The sequence below is a fragment of the Cydia pomonella genome, chromosome 28 (assembly GCF_033807575.1).
Source record: "Cydia pomonella isolate Wapato2018A chromosome 28, ilCydPomo1, whole genome shotgun sequence".
Taxonomy (NCBI): Eukaryota; Metazoa; Arthropoda; class Insecta; order Lepidoptera; family Tortricidae; genus Cydia; species Cydia pomonella.
The window spans coordinates 3295952-3320415 of NC_084730.1; the positions used below are offsets into that span (position 1 = coordinate 3295952).

At 37.4% G+C, this 24464-nt stretch overlaps 1 protein-coding gene across 1 annotated transcript; it reads left to right on the forward strand.

Annotated features, from left to right (window-relative positions):
• The first annotated feature begins 1757 nt into the window (after positions 1 to 1757).
• Positions 1758 to 23886, forward strand: LOC133532930 (breast cancer type 2 susceptibility protein). The gene is made up of 11 exons (XM_061871797.1): positions 1758 to 2331; positions 3254 to 8721; positions 10337 to 10460; positions 10628 to 10684; positions 12712 to 12814; positions 13884 to 13982; positions 15409 to 15518; positions 16535 to 16639; positions 19744 to 19945; positions 22154 to 22250; positions 22354 to 23886. The coding sequence occupies exons 1-11, from the start codon at positions 2047 to 2049 to the stop codon at positions 23384 to 23386; spliced, it is 7683 nt and encodes a 2560-aa protein (XP_061727781.1). The 5' UTR covers positions 1758 to 2046; the 3' UTR covers positions 23387 to 23886.
• The last annotated feature ends 578 nt before the right edge of the window (positions 23887 to 24464 follow it).

Below are 24464 nucleotides of genomic sequence, written 5' to 3' on the forward strand. Positions count from 1 at the left end.
TTCCGTAGCCCAAAAATGAAGCGAATGCACACATTTTGAAGCCGTTCGACCTTATTCAATTGCTCTTCGGAGAGATCGAGATAAGAGATGTCGGCATAGTCTAAAATAGGAAGAAGAAGCGATTGAGCCAACGCAGTTTTAGTTGAAAGTGGTAGAAAGTTGCGGAGACGCCTAAGAGATCCCACAGCGGCAAAAATTTTACGACCAACTTCATTAAGTTGCGGACCCCAAGAAAGAGTACGATCCATAATCACGCCCAAATTCTTTACTTGGGACGAGTACGGGATATGAACCCCATCGAATAATATAGGGGGCAGACTCTCAAAGTTCACCTTAGCTATGTTCTTAGGGCTACCAATAATAATAGTTTGGGTCTTCGTAGGATTAACTCTAATTCCATAGCAAGAACTCCAGTATAAAATGCGTTCTAAATCAGAATTGGTGGTAAGGATCAGAGAAGGTAGATCAGCAATTGGGCACTGAGAATAAATTTGGAGATCGTCGGCATACAAATGATAAGAAGAAAGGAGGTTAAGAGAAATGGAATTAATAAAAATAGAAAAGAGAAGGGGAGACAACACGCCACCCTGCGGGACGCCAGCTAGCGTGTTGCACCACGTTGAACGAACGTCATCTATTTTAATACGTTGCCGACGACCTTCCAAGTAACTGCGAAACCACCCACACGCCGCAGGAGATATATTGAGAGTACTTAGCACCCCTAATAGTATATCGAAGTCTACAGTATTAAATGCGTTGGTGAAATCAAGCAATGTCAGTATCGTTAGCTTCCCGTTATCCATTCCTGAACGGATGTCGTCAGTAATTTTAACTAGAGCGGAGACCGTACTGCAACCAGATCTGAAACCAGACTGAAATGGATTAAGGAGAGAGCTTCTATTTAAAAACGAAGTAAGTTGATAGTGCACTAGACGCTCTAAGACTTTGGAAAGAAATGGCAAGATAGAAATAGGCCTAAAGTCAGGGAAAGAAGACGGATTAGATTTTTTAGGAATGGGAATTACATCAGCATCTTTCCAAATGTTAGGGAAAGAAGAAGAAGAAATGGAAGAGTTAAAGATGCTGGTAATTATAGGGACAAGAAGGTCAAGAAGCGGAATGATCATGTTACGGCCCACACAGTCGACACCAACGGCATTCGAGGAGATGTTCCGGATATTCTTCTCGACATCGCTATCAGTGACCGGCGTAAAAGAAAAGGGAGGAAATCCTGGTGTTGGAGAAGAAGAAAGACGAGTAAGAGTTTCAGCCTTAACTGGACCGCTAAAGAGAGCAGGCGAAGAAAAGTGCAAATTTAGGAGGTCGATATCAAAATCATTAGGAACTGAAGTACTGCTAGATTTACCAACTCCATAGGACTTGAGAAATTTCCAGATTTTAGCTGGCTCACCCTTTACCACTGACTCATGAATATGGTGCCGCTGTGCGTCACGGCACACCGTACTACAGCGATTACGTAAACCGTGGTATTTGGCTTTGTTCCTGTCCGTGGGTTTCAATTTAAACTTACACTATCAATATCAATATCAATATCAATATCAATATATGAATATCAATTCATTATCAGCTTTCATAAATAGGAACGTTATAAATCTAAATGGCGGGATCTATGGAGTGTGGAATTAAATAAATCTACTTATTGACAATAACAATATACATAATGGATATATACAGATGAATACTATAACTAGCTTATATCTAAAATAGGCCCTTGAGGCATTGTACCAAGGATGTTGACACCTACTTGCCCAATCAGCAGCAAGCAAAATTAAAGAAGCTTTACTCCTATTGGTTGTTTAGCGAGCTGTTGTCAAACTTCTAATTTTTTTTTACAAGAAATGTCAAAACGTCAAAACAATGCTGGATCCAAGTTTTCCCAGTTATTATTTCTTAATATTTGAATAAATAGAAAGTAGTTTAGTCATACTGTAACGAAAGTGACATTTTGAATAAAATGCATGTATGTATATTTATTTTATCCACTATATAAGCAACCATACTTTGTAACTTTGAACTTTGCCAAAAATGGACGAAATCTCGCAAGATATCAGTGACTTTGAATCTTTACTTAAGAACCGGTCAACAAACAAGCCCCTAGGACTGTACGCTGGCAGTGAACACAAAAGTAAACACATAAGTACGACTGTAACTAGCAAACTATGTGCCAAAGAAGTGTTAGCGAATGTATCAAGACAGGTAAAAGCAATGCAGAATGCCGACACAGTAGCCTGCAAGCGAGTTGGTAATACACTTAATAAGTACAAGAAGAGAGAGTTCTTGCCTGTTGATAAGATACCAGTTTACTATGAGGTAAGTAGGTACTTTAAATCTCAGTAAAACTTAATTTCACTAAGTATTGTGTTGAGGCTCAGGATTTAACTGTGTTTTTTATCCCATATACTAAAATTACAGTTCGATTAGCTAATCTACTACCTAAACTGTCAAGATTAGTACTAAAACTAGTGGCTCTGTATGCTGCAAATCTTGCCAACTTTCATAGCCCCTCTATTTTGAAAAAATCAAAACCGTACCTATTTACAAACATTCCATATAATTATCAAACCTTCACATGCTCAGAAAATTTCACAAGATAGAAGAATGTGACCTATAGTGGAGAACAGCCTGACTTATAATAAAAAAGCAGTGATATAGTGTGAACTAATCTAACCATGGGCAAAGTAGCATCTGCAAGGTGCTTTTCTTTCAATGTGTATTCGCAAGATAATAAAAAAGGGTTGGCTTCAAAAAGGGTTGAAAAAGAGACCTGCACTTTCCCTAGGCCAATTGAATAAGTTAGATTAAATAAAAAATAAAAAATTATAGGACATTATTACACAAATTGACCCACAGTAAGCTCAATAAGGATTGTGTTGAGGGTACTTAGACAACGATATATATAATATGTAAATATTTATAAATACTTAAATACATAGAAAACACCCATGACTCAGGAACAAATATCCATGCTCATCACACGAATAAATGCCCTTACCAGAATTTGAACCCTGGACCATCGGCTTCATAGGCAGGGTCACTACCTACTAGGCCAGACTGGTCGTCAGAGATGAGTCAATTCAACTGTCACTTTAGTATTTATATTGAAATACAGTTTAGGTATAGCTTGACAGACTGGGCAATTGAACAGTATATTAACTATGTTCATAGTTAATATTCCGGGAGATCAATCACATGTCCTTTTATCTATTTTACTTAATTTAATTACATCTTTTAGGTACCACAAAAATTACCCACAAAATTTGAAACTCAATGTGTCTCTGAAACGCAATTGATCAATGTTGTTGAAAATGCTGAAATCATTGACAAACATAGAGGAGTTACTCAGGAATTTGACAAAACATTTTGTCAAAAAAGTTACAATGATAATGATGATAAACTTAATGATGGCAGCTTAAAATCTAAAACAATATATACAGAAAAATGTGAAAGCAAAATTAATATTAGTAAAGACGAAAGTGTTATTACTAATAAACTTTGTAAGTTAAACACTCAAGATAGTAAAATGTTTGATGATTCTGATCTTACTTGTGCCATGGACACTGTAACATGTTGCGAAAACGATGTGCCAATTGGTTTAAATGATGATATTAATTTAAACTTAAGTCAAGAGACCGAGGGCTTCAACAAATGTTTAGAAATTATTGATGTCTCTGAAGTTGATACAGAAAGGTCTACATCTACAAGTCCTGTATTAAATACTATTAAAAGAAGTGCTACTCCACCATTAGTTGTTGATTTGTATACTTTTGAAAAATTCGAAGACTTTGCCATTCCCATTATAGAAGAGCAAAGAGACCTTAAATTAGCTAAAAGTATGATAAATTCCCAAATTTTAGGCAGGGAAATATCCATACCAGATCATTTTAATGAACTAGTTGGCAGGGATAGTCCAGTTTTAAGTAAAGTTGAATGTATAACTACAAATATTAATGAAGAAGAAGTTGAAAAGATATGTACATGTAGCAATAAATGTGTAGATAGAGATATACAGTATATAAATGAATCAAATGACGAAAATGTTAATTTGGGAAGTGGAAACAAGAAAACAGAGTCAGCAATCAAAACAGAAATTAAGGATGAGATCCTATTTAGTAGTGACGAGGAATATGAATATCTACACAAAAATGTGCAAGAATTACCATTAACGTGTGCATTAGAAACATCATTTTATGATAGATCAGATGTATTGGATAAAACTATGTATGTAGGATTTCAAACTGCTAGTAACAAGTCTATTCAAATAAATACAGATTCATTCACTAAAGCTAAAAACATATTAAGCGATATCGATAATGAAGAAACTGGAAAGTCTCTGAGTGATTTAGTAGAAATATTTGACACTGATAACGTTATAAGCGTAAATGAAGAAACTACGAATCAGACTCCTTACAACGTAGAAAAAGATGAAAACAATGATATAACAACGCCATCTACATACACCACTGTTTTTAAGGAAAGCAGAGAAGACACGTTAGAAAATGTATCTTTACCGGCGTTAGAACGAGACGAAGAAGTTAAAGATGAAATTGTTATGAGTCAGATTATACAGTGCAAAAGTATATCAAGATGTGGTAAACTAAATAACAGTGTTCTTTCTGATAGAAACATAAGTGATACAATCAATTCGACGGCATTAGAACCAAACAAAGAGATTGATAATGATATTATCATGAGTCAAGTCATACAATTTAAAAGTCTATCAAGAACACCTAACATACATAATTCAAATGTTGTTGAAGAATCTTTACTTCCAAATACAGGTATTGCGAAACGTAAATTTGAAGGATTTAAAACAGCCAGTAATAAAAAGATCAAACTATCAGATAAAGCATTAGCTCGGTGTAAAAAAGTATTTCAAGATATTGATTTAGGGGATCCAGAATATGCAAGCTGTAATTCTGACATTGTCGAGACAGAGGAAAATTTCCTTGATGATCTCAAGTCTCAAGATTTTAATGTTTCTTATGATGGTGGCTTAATAACAAAGTCTAAAATAGACTTAAGAAATAAAGAAGAACAGCCTGGAATGAAGGATGTAGATTTGCAAATAAACGATAAAATTATATTACAGGAATTTGAAGACAACGAAATGCCTTTTGAAGAAACTAATAATAACACCTTCGTAGGCTTTAAAACTGCTAGTAATAAAAACATTGATGTTTCTGTTGATGCTGTGGCAAGAATTAAACATATATTTCAAGATATTATAACTGCCCCTACAGCAAATGATTGTAACAGTGCAATGAAAGCAGCTGAAAATGTAAGTGATGATGGTGATAAAAACGAGCACTTATTCAAAAAGCCTACAGATTTTAGGAATTCAACTACAAATCAAACAAATCCATCGATAGTCACTTCGGAGAAACTCAAAAATAACGATCGTGAAAGATATAACAGTGAAAAGTTTCGGTCTAATCAATTAATTGGTTTTAAAACAGCTTCCCATAAAGAAATTTTTGTATCAGACCAAGCCGTGGAAAAAAATAAAGGTATCTTTAAAGATATTGATGAAGAAGTAATAAAAACTGTTGACAAAAAAGACAAATTTAGTTTGAATACCGAGAAGAAGCAAATCAATAATTACGAAGATGATTTTAACTGCGGCATAGATACGCAAGATTTTCTCGCTGAAGAATTGACTCGTATTGAAGATTTACTCAAAGATAATATTATGGAAAAACAAAAGTCTACTAGTCCTCCTATATTCCAAGGTTTTCAGACAGCAAATAACAAAAGAATAGTCATTTTCGAAGAAGCATTAGAAAAGAGCAAAAAACTATTAGAAGATATCACTTATAAAGAAATCGATATCAAATGCTATTCAATTGAAAACAAAGTTGATATCGATCAAAATGCAGTCGAGAAAAACCTAGTTACGGGTATTGTTAATACAGATAAATTCAAGGGTATAAAAAATGAAACACCAATTCTTACAGGCTTTCATACTGCCAGTAACAAAGCAGTTGTAGTTTCGAAAAAAGGAATAGAAGCAAGCAAAACGTTATTTCATGATATAGGGTTGTCGCAACGGGAAAACATAGTGCAAAATGAAGAAGCAACTGAGATTTGTGGTTCTGAAATTACCAACAATAAAATTGATAATTTGGAATCAAAAATACCAGAACCTGATAGTAAAGCAATTCGAATATCAGAAACAGCTTTACAAAACCGAACAAAATGTACTGATGGTTCAACAGACACTAATACTGAACCTCCTACTTTTGTAGGATTTCGAACAGCTAGTGCTAAACCTATAAACATATCTGCTAATGCTATGGAGAAAACAAAAAAGCTACTCAGTGAATTTGACCTTAACGATGACGATATTATGTTTGATAAACACTCCGGGCAGACTTTAGAAGCACCCACTTCATTTGTTGGTTTCCAAACAGCAAGTAAGAAGAAAATTAGTATCTCTGCCAAAGCTCTAGCTAAAAGTAAACAAATGCTTTACGATCTTGAATTCAACAACTTGAATAATAACAATGATGGTCACGGTAAATATATACCCGACACCTCGTCTATAAATACTGAAGCCAAAACCATTCAATTAATTGATGATCCTTACCAAAACTCAACGAATAAATTTATTGGTTTTCAAACGGCAAGTAATAAAGAAGTCAAAATTTCAAAAGAAGCTTTAGCTAGAAGCAAGCAAATGTTTCAAGATGTTGATCTTGATGATGAAGAATGTGACGTTGTTGAAAAATATTCTCGACACGAAGAAAAGACAAGTCCAGTACTCAAAGGCTTCAAAACGGCTAGCAACAAAGATGCTCTAGTTTTTAAAGGATTTCAAACCGCGAGTAATAAGAAAGTAGCAATATCAGAAAGAGCGCTAGCGAAAAGTAAAAAACTGTTTGAAGATCTAAATTTGAGTCAGCTAGACAAAGATCCTAAGTCAGTTTTAGATATGCATGAAAATAATTTCGGTGGCTTTCAGACCGGTTCCAACAAAACAGTTAAAGTATCAGAACAAACATTGGCAAAAACTAAAGATATGTTCAAATATATACATATTGAAAAAGAGAATGATAATTTTACGAAAGATAGTATTCCAGTTTTTAAAGGGTTTCAAACTGCAAGTAATAAGAAAGTACAAATTTCGGAAATAGCACTAGCAAAAAGCAAACGACTATTCGAAGATATGAACTTAAGCCAGCTGGATAAAGAAGCAAAACTGGCAGAAGATATACATGAAAACAATTTTGTAGGATTACAGACATCTAACAACAAAACAGTCAAAATTTCAGAACAAGCTAAAGATATGTTTAAAAATATACATCCTGAAAAAGAGAACGACAATATTACGACAGACAGTAGTCCTGTCAAAGGCTTTCAAACAGCAAGCAATAAAAAAGTGAAAATATCAGAAAAACCGCTAGCTAAAAGTAAGGAATCTTTTGAAGATTTAAATTTAAGTCAGTTAAATAAAGATCGAAACATGACCGTACGTGAAGATAATTTTGGTGGTTTTCAAACAGCTAATAACAAACAAGTGACAGTTTCAACCCAAGCATTAGCAAAAACTAAGGAAATGTTTAAAAATATAAATTTAGAAACAGATTATTATAGTAATGATGCAATTAAAAGCGCAAAACATGAAGATGTTACGTTTAAAGGGTTTCAAACTGCAAGTAATAAAAAAGTGGTTGTATCAGAAAATGCACTGTCTAAATGTAAACAGCTTTTTGAAGACATGGATTTGAGCCAGCTTAGTAACAATCGTAAACCTACAATAGATTCTTTTGAGTTACTAAGTGCAAAAGCAAATGAAAAAAATGAATCAATGAATAATCATAAAAATAACTTCGGAAGTTCTCAAACTGCTAGTAATAAGAGATTCAAAGTATCTGATCAAGCTTTGGTTAAAAGTAAAAACCTATTAAAAGATGCACTAAATGAAAACAAATTAGAATATAAAGATAAAGAAATCAGGACTCCAGAAAACAAAACATACTCCTCAGCAACTAAAAATGTTGTTAATGATGTTATAGACACACAAATACTAAATGATTTTCAAGAACCATTGAACACAGAAGATTTCTGCAAAAGCACACCAACATCTAAAAGATCTGGTAGTCCTATACTTTACTGTCCCAGAGCGAAGAAAAGAAAATTTGAAACACCATATAGAACAAGTAAAAAAATGGAACCTAAGAATCCTTTTGTACCACCAAAGTTAGCGAAAACATACAACTTTGATGACAATTATAAAAAAAGAAAGAAATACACATTGAAAGATGTACATAATCTTGAAAAGGATCATACAAAATTAAACATAAATCCATGTATAGAAGAATTTAACTTTGAAAATTTATTTGATTTCGTATTTAAAGATAAAAGAAATGATTACACTTCTGAAAAAAATACTATAGAAGATGTTAAAAAGATTTTTCTTGGTTCTGTAAATAAGAAAATAGTTCCAGAGGGTTGGTTAGATAATCATATAAAATTGATCATATGGAAACTACTTTCATATGAAGTAAAATTTCCGAATTTAATGAAAAATACTTGTACAGTAAAAAATGTTTTGGAGCAGCTAAAATACAGATATGATAGAGAATTATATCAAGTTCAAAGACCAATTTTGAGGAAGATTTTGGAAAAGGATGAAGTGGCTTCTAAAACTATGGTGTTATGTGTTGCTGCTATATATGTGGACACCGCCAGTGTTACCAGGTATTTATTACATATAAACATTTTTATTGTAAAATTTAAATTGATCCTTATTAGTTCCATGTAAGCGTAAATCACAAAACGTGTAGAATTCACCTTTACACGATTTTTTTAAATCACACTATAATTAGATTTCTAAGGAATATTTCTTGTTTATTAAGTTATATAACTTATCTCAAAGCTCACGGCGAAAAATATATATATACGAGTATGTACATTTCCAACATTATTATTTTTTCCTTTTATTGTTTCTTTACCTGTCCCTTATTTACAATAAAGTGTTTACATACATACATACATACATATGTAGTTTTTTATCGCGATGGCAAATTTCTTTAATATTTTGATATTTTAGCTCATAAATGTCACAAAACCTTTTAATATTATAGATAAAACTAAATATAAACTAAAAATTGTTAATTTAGTATGTGGGTTGTTTTTCTGTTTTTTTTTTTTCCAAAGGTTTAAATGTGAACGCGGCCGGCAAAACGTCCCACTTTGCGCTTGCCATTAGGATGAGATTTGCTGAATTTTTATACTAATAACCTGTTAAGGCCTTATGGCAAGCGACAAAGTGGGACGCTTCACAAATAAATAAATAAATTACTAACTAAAAGTTATTAATTACTGAATAAAAAAGCCATTAAGCTGTCATATGAAACCCTTTACCTGAAGCACCCTCTGTGGTGAGCAATAGGGTCGTTTCCATCTACAAATATTAGGGCAGAATTGTATCCCAATAAATTATTTTGGATTATAAGAACATGTTAAGCTACTTTTAGGGGACCTGTAATGACCATATTTTTGTATATCTTTATATCTGTAATATCTTTTGGCACACGTCACGTGACCTAACTCGAAACGTCTTTGAAGATTCTGATGACGTCACAACTCTCGGATTGACACTGTTGACAGTTAGGCGATAAACAAATGATGATGAATGACAAATGTCAGTTGACAGTTCGTATCTTCTACGTGTGTATGTAGTTATGTGTCAGACCGTAAACTGTGACGTCACACAATTTTCAAAGAGCGTTTTGGGCGCGAAAGCATCTGTCAAAATATATTTTGTTAATTTAACATATTTATAGCCGCTTTTAGTATAAAAGTTGAATTTCAGGGCAACTTTTAGTTATTATAGAACGTAATACAAGCGTTTCAAAAAATTGGAAACATCCCTATTGATATATATTTATCCCTTTTTGCACAAAAAGAAACCTTACAATACAAAAGGCTGACTTATTACCATATCGTTAAACATAAATCTTCACTTTGCATTTCAATATAGCGAGTCTATTTTACGTGAGATTATGTGGGCAGTTGGGGAGGGAGGGGTAGCCAAGAATCTCACCAAATATCACCATCTGGGGGGGGCAAAAGTAGCCGAAAAAACCTCGCGTGATTAGGCGGGTCCACACAGAGCGAGCAGCGTCGCGAGGAAATTTCCTCGCGCGGCAAATGGCCAATGTAGATGTGCCTCGGCCGAGGTAGCGCGCTCTACCGAGGGTAACAGCTCGCTCTGCGTGGACCCGCCTATTTGTGCACAAGCTCTAATGCATTCTCTACCAGTATTCTCTAGCAGTTTTCAATCTCATTAAGTTTAATTTTTGTGTTTCAGCGTAAACCCAGCCTCGCAGAATGTAGAATTGCTGCTCACTGACGGATGGTACTGTGTCAAGGCCTGCTTGGATCGAATGCTGGTGCGACTGGTGGTCACTGGTGCTATTGTGGTGGGGAGTAAGGTATGTAAAACGCTGTCAAAGTAACCTTCACACTTTCGAGTAAGATTTACACTAGTTCCCTTGCGCCCGGGACCTCGGCGTTTGAGTGATGTTTGTGTTTATGACATAAAGCGGTCAAAGGGTTAGAAGGTCCTGTACTTAATAAGACTGAATTGTATTGTTAACAGATAGCAGTGTGTGGCGCTGAGCTATTAAACTGCGAGCAAGGCATAGCACCCTGGGAGGTAACTATTTTTTATAACTATTTCATTTTATCCGTCTGTAACTTTATCACTACATACAGAATGTAACAAAATAGTAAGGATCTGTTGAATGACATTACTTGTCGCTTACGCCATTATCAACGATGCTCCCATATTATAAACAACGCCGCGGTACGCAGTGCGACGTAAGCGCCATCGACAATAGGGTCCCTTTTTATAGATAATGTCACATATTCGGTATCGTTTTCTGCTAAAAAGTAAAAGAAAAAATGTTTTGACGCGAAATAATTTATTTTTTCTATGAGGCAGGTCGTCTAAGTCAAAAAATAGAATACAAAAAAATTCGCGTCAAGAAAATATTCTTCTACTTTTTCCTGACCAAAACACGATACCGAATATGCCCTTAAACCCCCACTATTTTTATTTAAAACAAAGGCCTTCGCAGCGTCTGTCTGTCTGTATGTTCGCGATAAACTCAAAAACTACTGAACGGATTTTCATGCGGTTTTCACCTATCAATAAAGTGATTTCGGTGTATAATTTGTTAAGATTTTACGTAACCTGTGCGAAGCTGGGCGGGTCGCTAGTCTGCTTGTAAGGCGTATACCTACCTTCATTAAACTAGAATGGATGCCAAAGGACCATGGGCAACTTAATACTAACCTGGGAGCCTGGACCAAAAACCAACAGAAATGAGAGTTAGGTAATTAGATTGGTATTTCAATGTACTTCATTTCGTTATATGGGCACCAAGCGGAATTCCATTGCAGAACTGAGATATTTGTACTTTTGTCAAAATATCATCACATCATACCCTTATTACTTAGGCAATAGAGTGTTCATCTAGCAAATGTTCGCGCACCACTGCGAGCGGCAAACCATTCGCCGCGCTCGCCCGGCGGTGTACTCTATTGCCTAGGTAATAAGGGTGATGACATTTTGATTAAAATACAAATAGCACTGCACTGGGATTCCGCTTGGTGCCTATAAAAGGAAATGAAATACATAGAAATACCTATCTAATGACCTAATTCTCAACTCTGTTGGTTTTTGAGCCATTTTGATGGTGCTTCATTTCACGGAAGTTCCTTAAGAAGTTTTGCGTGATCTTGTTTATTTCGGTTTTCAAGTGAACCACTGAGGCGGAGATTAGTGGAGACGTACGGGAACGATCCAGTAGCATTGACTGTAGTCCATATCATAATCAATTTATTAATAATAAAAATTACAGGTCATAGTTATTGCCTATATCTTCAGGGTGGGCAAATAAGAGTGATACACTTTGATGGCTATTGTATGCGGAAGATCATTTCTGCCAAATGTCTACCTCTAGCAGCAAGCAATTTTTTCTCAAATATTTATATTGGGTAAAACACGTTATTTGTTCGATTAATTTCGAGAAAAATGACAGTGATTGGCACCCAAATTTCCAAAAATTTGCAGGTCCTGTATTTCTGTGGTGCTATCTAAAATTACGTGTCTACGATAACAAGATGATGAAATTTGAACAGTTAAAACCGACTATCCGACAGAAATTTACTAAGATAACGCCGAAAATGTGCGAAAATAAGCTGAAAATTGCGATGATCACATGTGCCTGCTGTTAGTGGTGGACATATGTCAGACATTATGTTCCGCATGTATTTGCCAACGCTTAATAATATATTTAAAAAAAATACTCAATAATCTTTGAACTTAATATAGTTAAAATTTAAAAACAAAATGTATACTTATTATTTGCCCACCTTGTATTTAACACTTGCAAAGTGCAGTAGATTTAAACATAGGTAGGGTCAACTGTTCATCAGTTAGCCACTAGTACACAAATAGCCACGCCAATATCTGGCGAACGCAACGTTGCCGCTTGGTGCAACCAAGGGCATTAGATACCTAAGCACATCTCTTGTCTCCGCTGGATTACAACCAGTGTCATTGGTTGATTCCCGCACGTCTACTCTAATCTTTGCTCGTCACTGCCTCAGTGGAAATGACAGCTGAAGAGTTTTTGGCCTCATTACTGGTACATAACATACTTGTATTATTTTCAGGACACAACATCAGTACGTCTAAAACTCCACGGCAACAGCACCCGTCGAGCCCGCTGGTTTACCCGCTTGGGTCCTTGCACCGACCTCATTCAAAGTTCTCTAAGTAAGCTCTATTTGACCGAGTGACCGCGAGCGAAGCGTTTCCAGGATACTATAGCAATTCTCCCTCAATTGCTCAAAGGTTAACTTGAAGAGCTCTCTTTAAGAGATAGTTCACCCTTGTACAAATGATAAGTGTTTTATTTCCTGTTTTGTTTTCATTTTTGTACAATAGTTTTACTACTACTACTATAGTTCGACTTAAGCTCCATGGAAACAATGTCCGCCGAGCCTGCTGGCACGCCCGCCTGGCTCGTCGCACCGACCTCATCCAAAGTTCTCTAGGTAAGCTCTATTTGATTGAGTGACCGCGAGCCGCGAGCGAAGCGTTTCCAGGATCTTATAGGACTAAGCTCCATGGACACAATGTCCGCCGAGCCCGCCGGCACGCCCGCCTGGGTCCTCGCGCCTACCTCATCCAGGGTTCTCTAGGTAAGCTGTTTGACCGAGCAAGAGTGAATCGCGAGCGAAGCGTTTAGCGTTTTCAGTACACATTGTCCGTCTAAAACCACACGGAAACAGCACCCGTCGAGCTCGCTGGCTGCCCTAACTGGGACTGGGACAGGGACAACACGGACCTCATCCAATGTTCTTTAGGTGCACAGCACTGTTTTTAGTAGTGTTCGACCGAAGTTTCAGTTTCGACAGGTTTCGGCATAAATATCATGTTTCGGGAAAAATCCGGTTTGGAACAATCACTAGTTTTTATCCGTGTGCGTTGTCCCCCCGGACGTGGGAAGGCATTGGTGGTGGGAGGGGGAGGGGGGACTCACCGCTCCTGTCCCCTCTCCTAGCGGGAGGCAGGGTAGCCCTACCCACTAAACCCACTCCGGCGTCTCGCCTTCTTTGCCGTTCATGAGGGCGCCATGCGATCGAGGACATTCCACCATGGCCGTTGGATGGTCTGCCACCTCGTGACCAGTATGCTTAGCACGAGAGCGCCGCGACAGTATTCGCGCGTGTGATAGACTACCCGTCCCTTTCCAATGAATAGGTACTTGTTTGTTTAGTTAGTGTTCTCATGTATTATGGTTTTTTTTTTTTGGAATAAATTCGTTTTTTTTGCCCTCTAGGTGCAGCTAAACCAGATGGGGGTAAAATGTCCACCAGGGTGGTTGTGACGAGGGTGTATCCTCCGCTGTACGTTGAGAAAATGGATGATGGGAGCACGGGTAAGATATTTCAATAGGGTTGTTTCCTCTTCTCTTCTTCCTCGCGTTGTCCCGGCATTTTGCCGGGTTGTTTCCAATTTTTGAAAAACGCTTGTATTGCGTTCTATATTAACTAAAAGTTGCCCTAAAATTAAACTGTTGTACTAAAAACTGCTTTAAATATGTTAAATTAACAAAATATATTTTACAGATGCTTTCGCGCCCAAAACGCTCTTTGAAAATTGTGTGACGTCACAGTTTACGGTTTGACACATAACTACATACCCACGTAGAAGATACGAACTGTCCACTGACATTTGTCATTTGTTGTTTATCGCCTAACTGTCAACAGTGTCAATCCGAGAGTTGTGACGTCATCAGAATCTTCAAAGACGTTTCGAGTTTGGTCACGTGACATGTGCCAAAAGATATTTTAAATTCAATATTTACAAAAATATGGTCATTACAGGTCCCCTAAAAGTAATTTAACATGTTCTTATAATCCAAATTAATTTATTGGGATACAATTCTGCCCTAAGATTTGTAGATGGAAACAACCCTATTGTAACAAAAAAAAGTGTCTCAAGCGTCGAACTTGCGACCGTCTAGATACCGGTTAAGGAGCTTTCTTCATTGAAATGGAGAGGTGTCAAGATTCCCCGAGGTCAAGCTACCTCAGAGGGCCTACTGCGAAACCCGAAATTCTCAAATCGCTGGGATCTCTCTCTTGTACTCCAATGAAGACTCCAGAGAAAGATGCCCGCAATTTGCGAAATGTGTACTATAGGTGCTACTAAACAAGACGGGGGTAAAATGACAGCCACAGGGGTGGCGAGAATATATTCTCCGCTGTATGTTGAGAAAATGGATGATGGGAGTATGGGTAAGATATTAGCAGCGCGGACAGATCATCGCAACACAGTTGTATCTGGAAAATGGAAATATGTATTTAAGTGATATAATACAATACAAATATACTTTATTGCACACCTCAATACAGAAACAGTACAAATAATACAACACATAAAGAAGAGGTAAACAACAGGCGGTCTTATCGCTAAAAAGCGATCTCTTCCAGACAACCTTTAGGTAGCGGAATTAAAATATATATATATATATGTTATGTCAGTAGGTGTTCCAGATGCAATAAAAGAAGTCTAGCACAGAATAAACACAAAACTAAACAATATATATATATAATAAATGCCAGCCATAAGTATGGAAAAGGTAGCAGATAAAAGTATTACGGAGCAGGTAAAAAGTGAAGTTTAATGAGTCTCTTGAAAGAATTAGGACATTGAGCGCGCCTTAAGTCTATAGGCAGAGAATTCCATAGTCGGATAATTTACAATGTTTTAAATTAATTTCTAAATTATAATCATGAAATCATGTCTTAGATTCACGACTTACGACTTGAAAATGACACTTATTTTTTATTATATTACAGTAACACTATCGGAAAGATTAGAACAAATCCGGCAAATGAAATACGAGTCAGAGCGGCAAATTCTTATGGAGAAGCTATATGAAGAATTGGAGAAGGAGATGTCTGATCAGGTAAACACACGTAATTAGGCGAATCTACACGGAACTAGTCGCCTCGCGAGGAAATTGCCGCGCTCGGTGTAGACGTGCCTCGGGCGAAGCAAACGCACTCGCGGCCACAATGCCTCGGGCATAGAGAAATATGTAAGCATATAGTGCTGACTCCATACATCAGTTTTCTTACCAAAACGCTTATTATTTTCGTAGTCGACATCTAGCGTCAACTCGTCAAGTAGCGGATCAGTAGCTACTTGACAATAGATGTCGCGACGAACAAAAAATCTAATGCTCAGTAATTTTTAGGTAATATAAATAAATATTGGACATTCTTACACACATTGACAAAGCCCCACAGTAAGCTCAAAAAGGTGTGTTGTGGGTACTCAGCCAACAGTATAATATATAATCAGTGATCGTAACTTTTCAAGCAATTTTGGTGCAGCATTGTTCGTTAACAGCTCTAGCTGGAATAGTTAATTAGAGTTAATAACTGTAATATTAACCTTAACTGATCCCTAGGAACAAATTGAATAATATTCCTAATTTTTACTATGCTGCACCAAAATTGCTGGAAAAGTTACGATCACTGTATATAATACATATAAAACACCCATGACTCAGGAACAAATATTTGTGCTCATCACACAAATAAATGCCCTTACCGGGATTCGAACCCAGGACCTTCGGCTTCATAGGCAGGGTCACTACCCACGAGGCCAGACCGGTCAAATAATAAGCGATTTGATAAGACTGAACTGATGTATGGAGGGAGTACTATGTGGCTATGCTTACTTATTTTTCTATGCCTCGGGCGTGTCACGTCTCCACAGACCGAGCTACTTCGCGCGGCAATTTCCTCGCGAGGCAACTCGTTCTGTGCGGACCTGTGACTTCGTTTTTTTTTTATATCACGTCGGTGGCAAACAAGCATACGGCCCGCCTGATGGTAAGCAGTCACCGTAGCCTATGGACGCCTGCAACTCCTTCGTCGGCGTAGTACGTTAAATACCAAATCATATTATTTGCAGGAATCTCAAGATTCCGAAGGCTATTCGAATGACGCGGGTTGCATGGATAGCGGCTCGCAAATATGCAGAAATATGAAAAGAAGCAAAGATCCTGATGAATATAGAGTAAGTAATCCAAAAATAAGTACAGGGTAAACTCTAACCCCCTTATTCATAAACGTGTACTAAAGTTACGATGCCGCTGATCATCGTTTGTCCCTTTCCATCATACCAATACGTCGGAAAGGGACAAACGATGATCAGCGGAATGGTAAGTTTAGTACACGTTTATGAATAAGGGGGTAAAAGTTTGTATTGGCTACGTTCGAAATGCATGGTTGGGGTAAGTAAAGCGATCGCAGCGCATGCGGTGGTGAAAATTGGAACTAACCGAGGATAGCGTCTTTAACATTTCGTACAAGTTATATGGCTCGAAATGAAACTTTAATTTACGATTACTCCTGAAATATGACCATTGTAATCTGTATGAAATGCTTAATATAACTAATAGTACATTACGATACAAGTGCGAAAAATAGGAAATTCTAATCGAGTGGCGATCAATTAAAACACGACCGAAGGGAGTGTTTTAAATTGACACGAGTTGCGAATTACCTATTCGCACATGTATCGTACAACGTTTTACAGTACATATGGCCCTTTAAATGTTCGACACAGTAACGTAATATGCTAATTTTCGCACTAGTGCGGTAAAGTAGCACCATATGTACTGTAAAGTATTTTATTTGATAATTATTAATACTGTATCCGTGTAAATAGCTTTGCAAATGTCACATATTATGTGGTATTTTTCTACGAGTTAAGATTTCGGCAACATCGTCATATTTCAACCAATTTTTTATACTACGTCGGTGGCAAACAAGCATACGGCCTGCCTGATGGTAAGCAGTCTCCGTAGCCTATGTACACCTGCAACTCCAGAGGAGTTACATGCGCGTTGCCGACCCTAACCCCACCCCCCTCGTTGAGCTCTGGCAACCTTACTCACCGACAGGAACACAACACTATGAGTAGGGTCAAGTGTTATTTGCACAAAATCTTAACAAGTTATATACCTTCACCTTCCTCAAGAATCTATTGATAGATGACATTTTTATTTAGTTTTGGAGTAGTTTTATAAGATGTAGTGAATGGTTGCCAGTGCTCAACGAGGGGGGGCGGGTTTAGGGTCGGCAACGCGCATGTAACTCTGGAGTTGCAGGCGTACATAGGCTACGGAGACTGTTTACCATCAGGCGGGCCGTATGCTTGTTTGCCACCGACGTAGTATAAAAAAAAAAAATGTTTTCCCCTAGATTTGCGGATGCTAGGTTGCGTGACAGTCGTGCACGAATAGTAGGCGAAAAACAAAGTGAGCCGATGAATGGAAACATGAATTTGATTTAACTTCTGTTGAAATTCACCGTTGACTAAATCAATGCGCACAAAAGAAAAAGCTTCTATTAGAAGTTGGAGCGTACATTATAGTAAATTACGATACAAGTGCGAAAAGTAGGAAATTCGTGCGAATTACCTTTTCGCACGTGTATTGTACAACGTTTTACAGTACATATGGCCCTTTAAATTTTCGACATACGCGCGTATAGTGCTAGTTACCGTATGGCGGGCATATGGACTGTAATAGTACATTACGATACAAGTGCGAAAAATAGGAAATTCGAAACGAGTGGCGATAAATTAAAACACGACCGAAGGGAGTGTTTTAAATCGACACGAGTTGCGAATTACCTATTCGCACATGTATCGTACAACGTTTTACAGTACATATGGCCCTTTAAATGTTCGACACAGTAACGTAATATGCTACTTCTCGCACTAGTGCTATAAAGTAGCCCCATATGTACTGTAAATGATATTTTAGCTGCGTTGTATATGTCAGACATTAATCAAAGTTTTTGTCAAAATTTTCATTTTTGGTACGAGCTTTTATCGCTGACTGTACTTTTCTTTCCACAGGCAACTAATACTCATCAAGACAATTCCAAAAACCCCAAACACAATTAGTTTGCGTTGTTTTATCACAGATTTCCCATGGCCACCTCCGTCTCCATCATCAGATCAGCTCCATGTCATCATAATAATGCATTGTCATCCGATTTACAGATGTATGCAAAATTTCAGCCGAACCGGAACACGGGAAGTGGGTTTAGGGGAATTTAGTTTCGCAAATTTGACGCACACTAACAAATTAACATACATACTAATAGGGCAAGATAAATAAAAGCTTGTAATAAGACAGTTCGTTCTGCCAAAGATATTTATAACTCTGTATAAGATAAATAAAGTCCAAGATAAAAACGTGCCTCCAAAAATCAAGAAAAATTTATGCCCCGGACCCGGCATTTATGTTCGGACCCGGGTACGTCCTTAAACTACGTCCAAAAGAGAGGTATGGGCATTGTGAATTTCATCTCGCTTTGTGTGGTAGGGCACAGCCAGTGGATGTCATTCCAGATCTAGAGCAGAGCCCAACTGGGGAAGTACCTCCACCTTACAGAAAACCGCAGCCAAATAACACTAGACCCTACTCATAGTGTTGTGTTCCTGCCGGTAAGTAAGGTTGCCAGAGCTCAACGAGGGAGGGGGGCGGGTTTAGGGTCGGCAACGCGCATGTAACTCCTCTGGAGTTGCAGGCGTACATAGGCTACGGAGACTGCTTACCATCAGGCGGGCCGTATGCTTGTTTGCCACCGACGTAGTATAAAAAAAAAAAAATGCTCGATAGATGGCGATATACCGTTGTCCTATGCTCGAGTAGATGGCGACACCGTTTGATATTTAACACATACCAGTGAAAGAACATGGGCTAAATAGCCATATGTCATTCTAAGAGTTTTAGTACTGTGCCGAAAGATGGCAGTAAATTTAATTGAATACAAAATTTAGTTTGACAATACGCCTCTATACTCAATTCTCTTTCGTTCAACTGATAAACTCGGAGACACGATTCGTTATTTTATGTTTTATTAAATATAATAAAATTCATTTATATCAGATAATAAAAATGCCATACAACGAATGAAAAACTAACAAGATACTAGATTTTAGCTAATCTGGAAGAGATCGCTGTTTAGCGATAAGTCCGCCTGTTGTTACCTACACTGTTAGATCCAATGATTTTTCTGTACCTTTTATTTTGTAGTGTGCAATAAAGTATCTTATTATTTATTATTGTTATTATCTAATCTAAAGCCACACTTTTTTTTCAGTCACACCTAACGAAATCTCAAAACCGCCTGCTAGAAGACCACAACGCGAGACAGAGAGAGAAGCTAATAGAGCGAGTGAGAGCGAAGTTCCAACAGAAGTTAGACAAGCATGGCTTGAAGACCGACAGGAATGTGGTGCCGCTGCTAAAAGTGAGGGTGGCTGGTATGGTGGAAAAGGCGGGGAAAGTTGACATTACTAAAGGTAATTATTTTTTATACTATTTCAGTGGCAAAGAATTAAGGTCCGACCGAGAACGCTTTTTGGGTTTCGGCCGAGAACGAGACCGAGACCGAGATTCAATGGCATTCTCGGCCGAGACCGAGACCGAGACCGAGAATTTATAAAATAGAAGAAAAAATACGAATTTTGCACTAAAAATGTTTCAATAGTCGAAATTCGACGACTTATCAGAAAAAAGTTATCATAATCAATTCTTAGCGCTATTAAATAGTATTTTTGGGCTTCCGTAAAAACGAAACCCTTATAGTTTCGTCACGTCCGTCTGTTTGTCCGTATGTCATTTTACTCGAAAACTATACGATATATTTTATTACGAAATTGGAACGTAGGTGTATTATGTGAATCGCTACTTAGTACTTTAGAAAAAAAAATTCAAGGGGGCACTCATACATGTAACTAAAAGTAACATGTGGCACATAATTAGATAGGTCTTTAAAAATAACAATTCATTGCTAAAAACGTTTTTTGATTAAATATTTTGGAAATAATCACTCCGAAAGCCAATAATTGTGTCCCCTCCCCTCTAACTTTTTAACCGGGAGAGCAACAAATCGGAAAATATTTAAATAATAAAAGCTTAATTATCTGATCTTCTGATTAAAACGACGCGACGTAAGTGCCACTAAAATACGCTCTTTTGCTTGTACGGCTTTTTGTATTGTATGAAGGTAGGGAACCTTCCATTATGCGTGGTCCGACACGCACTTTGCCGGGTTTTTAAGTACGGATGTGCACAAATAGAGGTACAATAACAATGATTAAAATGAAACAGTTCTATATTATAACCCAAAAAAGGTAATTTTTCAGCGTTACGGTCCGTTAACTGGCCAGCCTTACTAAAAAGTTGTTCGCTGGCCACATGAGCCACATCAAATGAAAACCAACCTATGACCCAATAACCACACCGCGAGTTTCGTCAAAATTGTATTGAATAGCATTCGCAAAGTTCGCACGAAATTATGTCTAATTTTTCCACAACAGTAATCCGCCACCGGTATCGTATTGTACTCACCTACTGCTATGCTTTTTCCCGTAAACACAAATATATTAAGTATCAAAATATCCAGTGTCATCTTCCACTCACATCAAGTTAATTTAAGTTACACCTCGATAACAATATACACTCATTTATTATCTCTTCCGCATTAACAACAACCTCAAAACGAAAAGAACCAAATGAACAAGTCATTACTTGCAACCGCGCCTGTCCGATTCCATCAGGTAGTATTTGATAAGTAATTGGCCTAAAATGTAGGTACGAAACCAATCACAATCACCAAAAAAGTCTCACTAACCGGGCGATGCAACCAACGGGTGGCTTAGAAACGGACGCTCGTAGGCGGTAAATTCAAATTCACCAATGGCTAGCTCATTGCCTAGTCTCGGTCTCGGCAGGAATCTCGGCCAATTTTGGCCGAGAACCGAGACCGAGATCTCGGCTCGATTTTTGGCCGAGAATGCCGAGACCGAGACCGAGACCGAGATCTCGGTCGGACCTTACAAAGAATCATACGGCCCGCCTGATGGTAAGCAGTCTCCGTAGCCTATGGACGCCTGACTCCAGAGGTGTTACATGCGCGTTGCGCTCTGGTAACCTTACTCACCGGCAGGAACACAACACTATGAGTAGGGTCTAGTGTTATTTGGCTGCGGTTTTCTGTAAGGTGGAGGTACTTCCCCAGTTGGGCTCTGCTCTAGATCTGGAATGACATCCGCTGTACTTTGCCCTACCACACAAAGCGAGATGACATAGTCCCCATACCTCTCTTTTGGACGTAGTATAAGGACATACCCATTATCTATCTTTATGAAATACCTAAATAAGCATATTTTTTCTAATAATTGAGATATATGCATCTTTGGTTGTTATTTAGCTTAAATTTCACATGACTTTGATGTTCACTTTTATTTTTAGGTGTTAATCAACTTGTACTGTATATAGGCAAGCTGTTAGATATTTGTTTAAAGTATTGTAAAAATTGTTTGCATTTATATACGATATTTTTGTATTCAAAAAGTGCATTAGCTTCGTATTTTGATATGTAAATTAAGGAAACTATAGGTCAATTTACTGCTGCTTAATCTACTGTTCAATGTTATTGAAATGACTGTTTGTTTCTGAATAAAAGAAAAAAAAAATGAATTAAGACAATAATTTCCTGGTTTCAGGCTACTTGTCCATTTGGAAACCATCAGCTGCCGTCCTGGAACTGGTGACCGAGGGTGCCTGGATCGAGATCCTGAACGTCATTCCTACTGGGATAAGGTAGGAGAATAATTTCGAGTTTTGAACTAAACTAAACAAATGCCATTTATCGTTCTGTGAAGTTCCTATTTCTTGTTCCTAAAATGTTACTTATTTGTTACAGGAATTCCGAAATTCAGCTATCCGCGGGGAGACAGACAATTTTCAACCCATACAAACAGAAAATCTACAAATTTAAACTATACACAAACACTTTACAAAGAAAGTGCTATGAAATTAAAGAAATATCTCAAAATCCTGCAATGCCCACTGATAATAACGAAATAGACACTGTCGGCATGATATTCTGCATTGAACCATCGACTAAAGACTTTAAGGAGCAAAGCTTCCAAAATGTCTACCTAGCGGATGCCGACAAGAATATTATCTGTGTCAATTCCTGGGGTGGATTAAAAAAATTCGGGTTCGAAAATGTTCTAGATACCGGACAGATTATTACTTGCGTTAATTTACAGAAAAGAGCTGGCAACACCAGGAAAAGTATACCGCAGTATAGGGTGACAGAGTTTACCTATTTCACTAAAACGCCTAAGAGCAAAAAGGCATTGGAAATCACGAATGAACTGACAAGCAAACTGTCAAAAGTTAAAGACAAATTCTGTGAGGATTGTCTTATTTTAAAAAACAATTATTCCATTTTCAAAAGGAGAGACAGTGAAAATGTATCGCCATATAGATTTGACTATAACTTACCTAAAAATATGGTGTCACCGTTGAGAAATTGTGATACAAATTTAAATCTTACCGGCTTGGATTTTGAGTCCAGTTTCAATTCGCAAGAAATTTCGCCACGACTGTTGCTTAGGAAGAAGAAAGTAAACGAGAAAATTGAAAAAATAAGATTGAACTATGGCGAGCCGCCTCCTTTGAGCTCTATACACCTTATAAACAAATCGAAAAACGCCTCTGCGACATACAAAAGTCCGTTAATTTCAAATTTAGAAAGTTCAAAATTGGAAAGTCCCGGCTTACAAAATGTTGCCAGCCCAGTGACAGTGAACAGAACGTTTGTGAAAAATGTGAATCCTGTGAAATTGAATTTTTCTAGTGAAAATTTGGATGAAAGTGTCGATCATTTTGCGGAAGACTTTGACGCCAGCCCACCTTTGAGCCTAGATTCTGATATTTTAAATTAATATTTTTTTTATGAATAATGGGAAACTGAAGTTAATGTCGTCCCACAGAGGCCCTTTTAGGCCTAGACATATATTTGTCTTCTGTTCAAAATCTACGTCAAATACGTTACAGTGTTATATTTAATTTGAGATAAACAAGAGATTTGTCGTTTTTTTTTAACTTTACTACTGAATATTATAACCTAACAATACGTTCGCCCTTTATGATGAGTATCTATTTGTATTCCCCAAGGTGTAGAGATTTTTATTACTAATAAAAAATAATGTGATAAAATCAGAGTATCTAGACAATATGTTGTAAGTATTGAGACATATTTAATTCTGTATGTTTTATTTAAAGTTTGGTATTGTTATTGTAAAAAGTCGAGATTTAATTTAAGATATTAAGGTTTCGAGATTTTATGTGAAAGTGCCTTCAAGTTACCAGTATTCACTATTTGTTTTGTTATTAAGAACAATTTGTACAGCGTCAAATGTTATTAAAGTATGTTATTGTTGAATTTTCGTTTTTATTTCATAATTTACTGTCTCTATCTTTATAATGCTAACAGACGGGAGAACCGGACCGCGACCTTGGTCCGGTTCGGACCACTTATCTTTTTCTCACTTTCACTCATAGCTGCGTTCTTTATGGACGTACGGTGAATCACCTTCCACCCGATTGAACAGGCCTCGGATCGTACCAAGGCCGTGGTCCGGTACACGGGACACCCGTCTGTTACTAATTTAAGTCTCACTTTTTTTGCCGATGTAAGTGCCCACGGCTGGTATAAAGTCTTCTCCCCTTAACCTCTACGATTCTTAATTTAGGCGGTCTTCACAGAGGATATGGATCCGCCCGCTACTCCAGTGTGTGAGCGGGCCATCGCTATACATGTGTATAGCACGGTCTCGCTCACACACTGGTGCGGTGTACATATCCGCATCAGTGATAACCGCGTTAACAATTCCTCTGGCCAAGTCTTAATGAAGGTGTCCAAGTCTTTCCGTCATATCTCCTTTTTGGGTAATGTTAGTACGTAGAAGATTTATCAATAGTTGATTTTCCGTCTGGCAGGCCAGTACAATGTATGTTGTG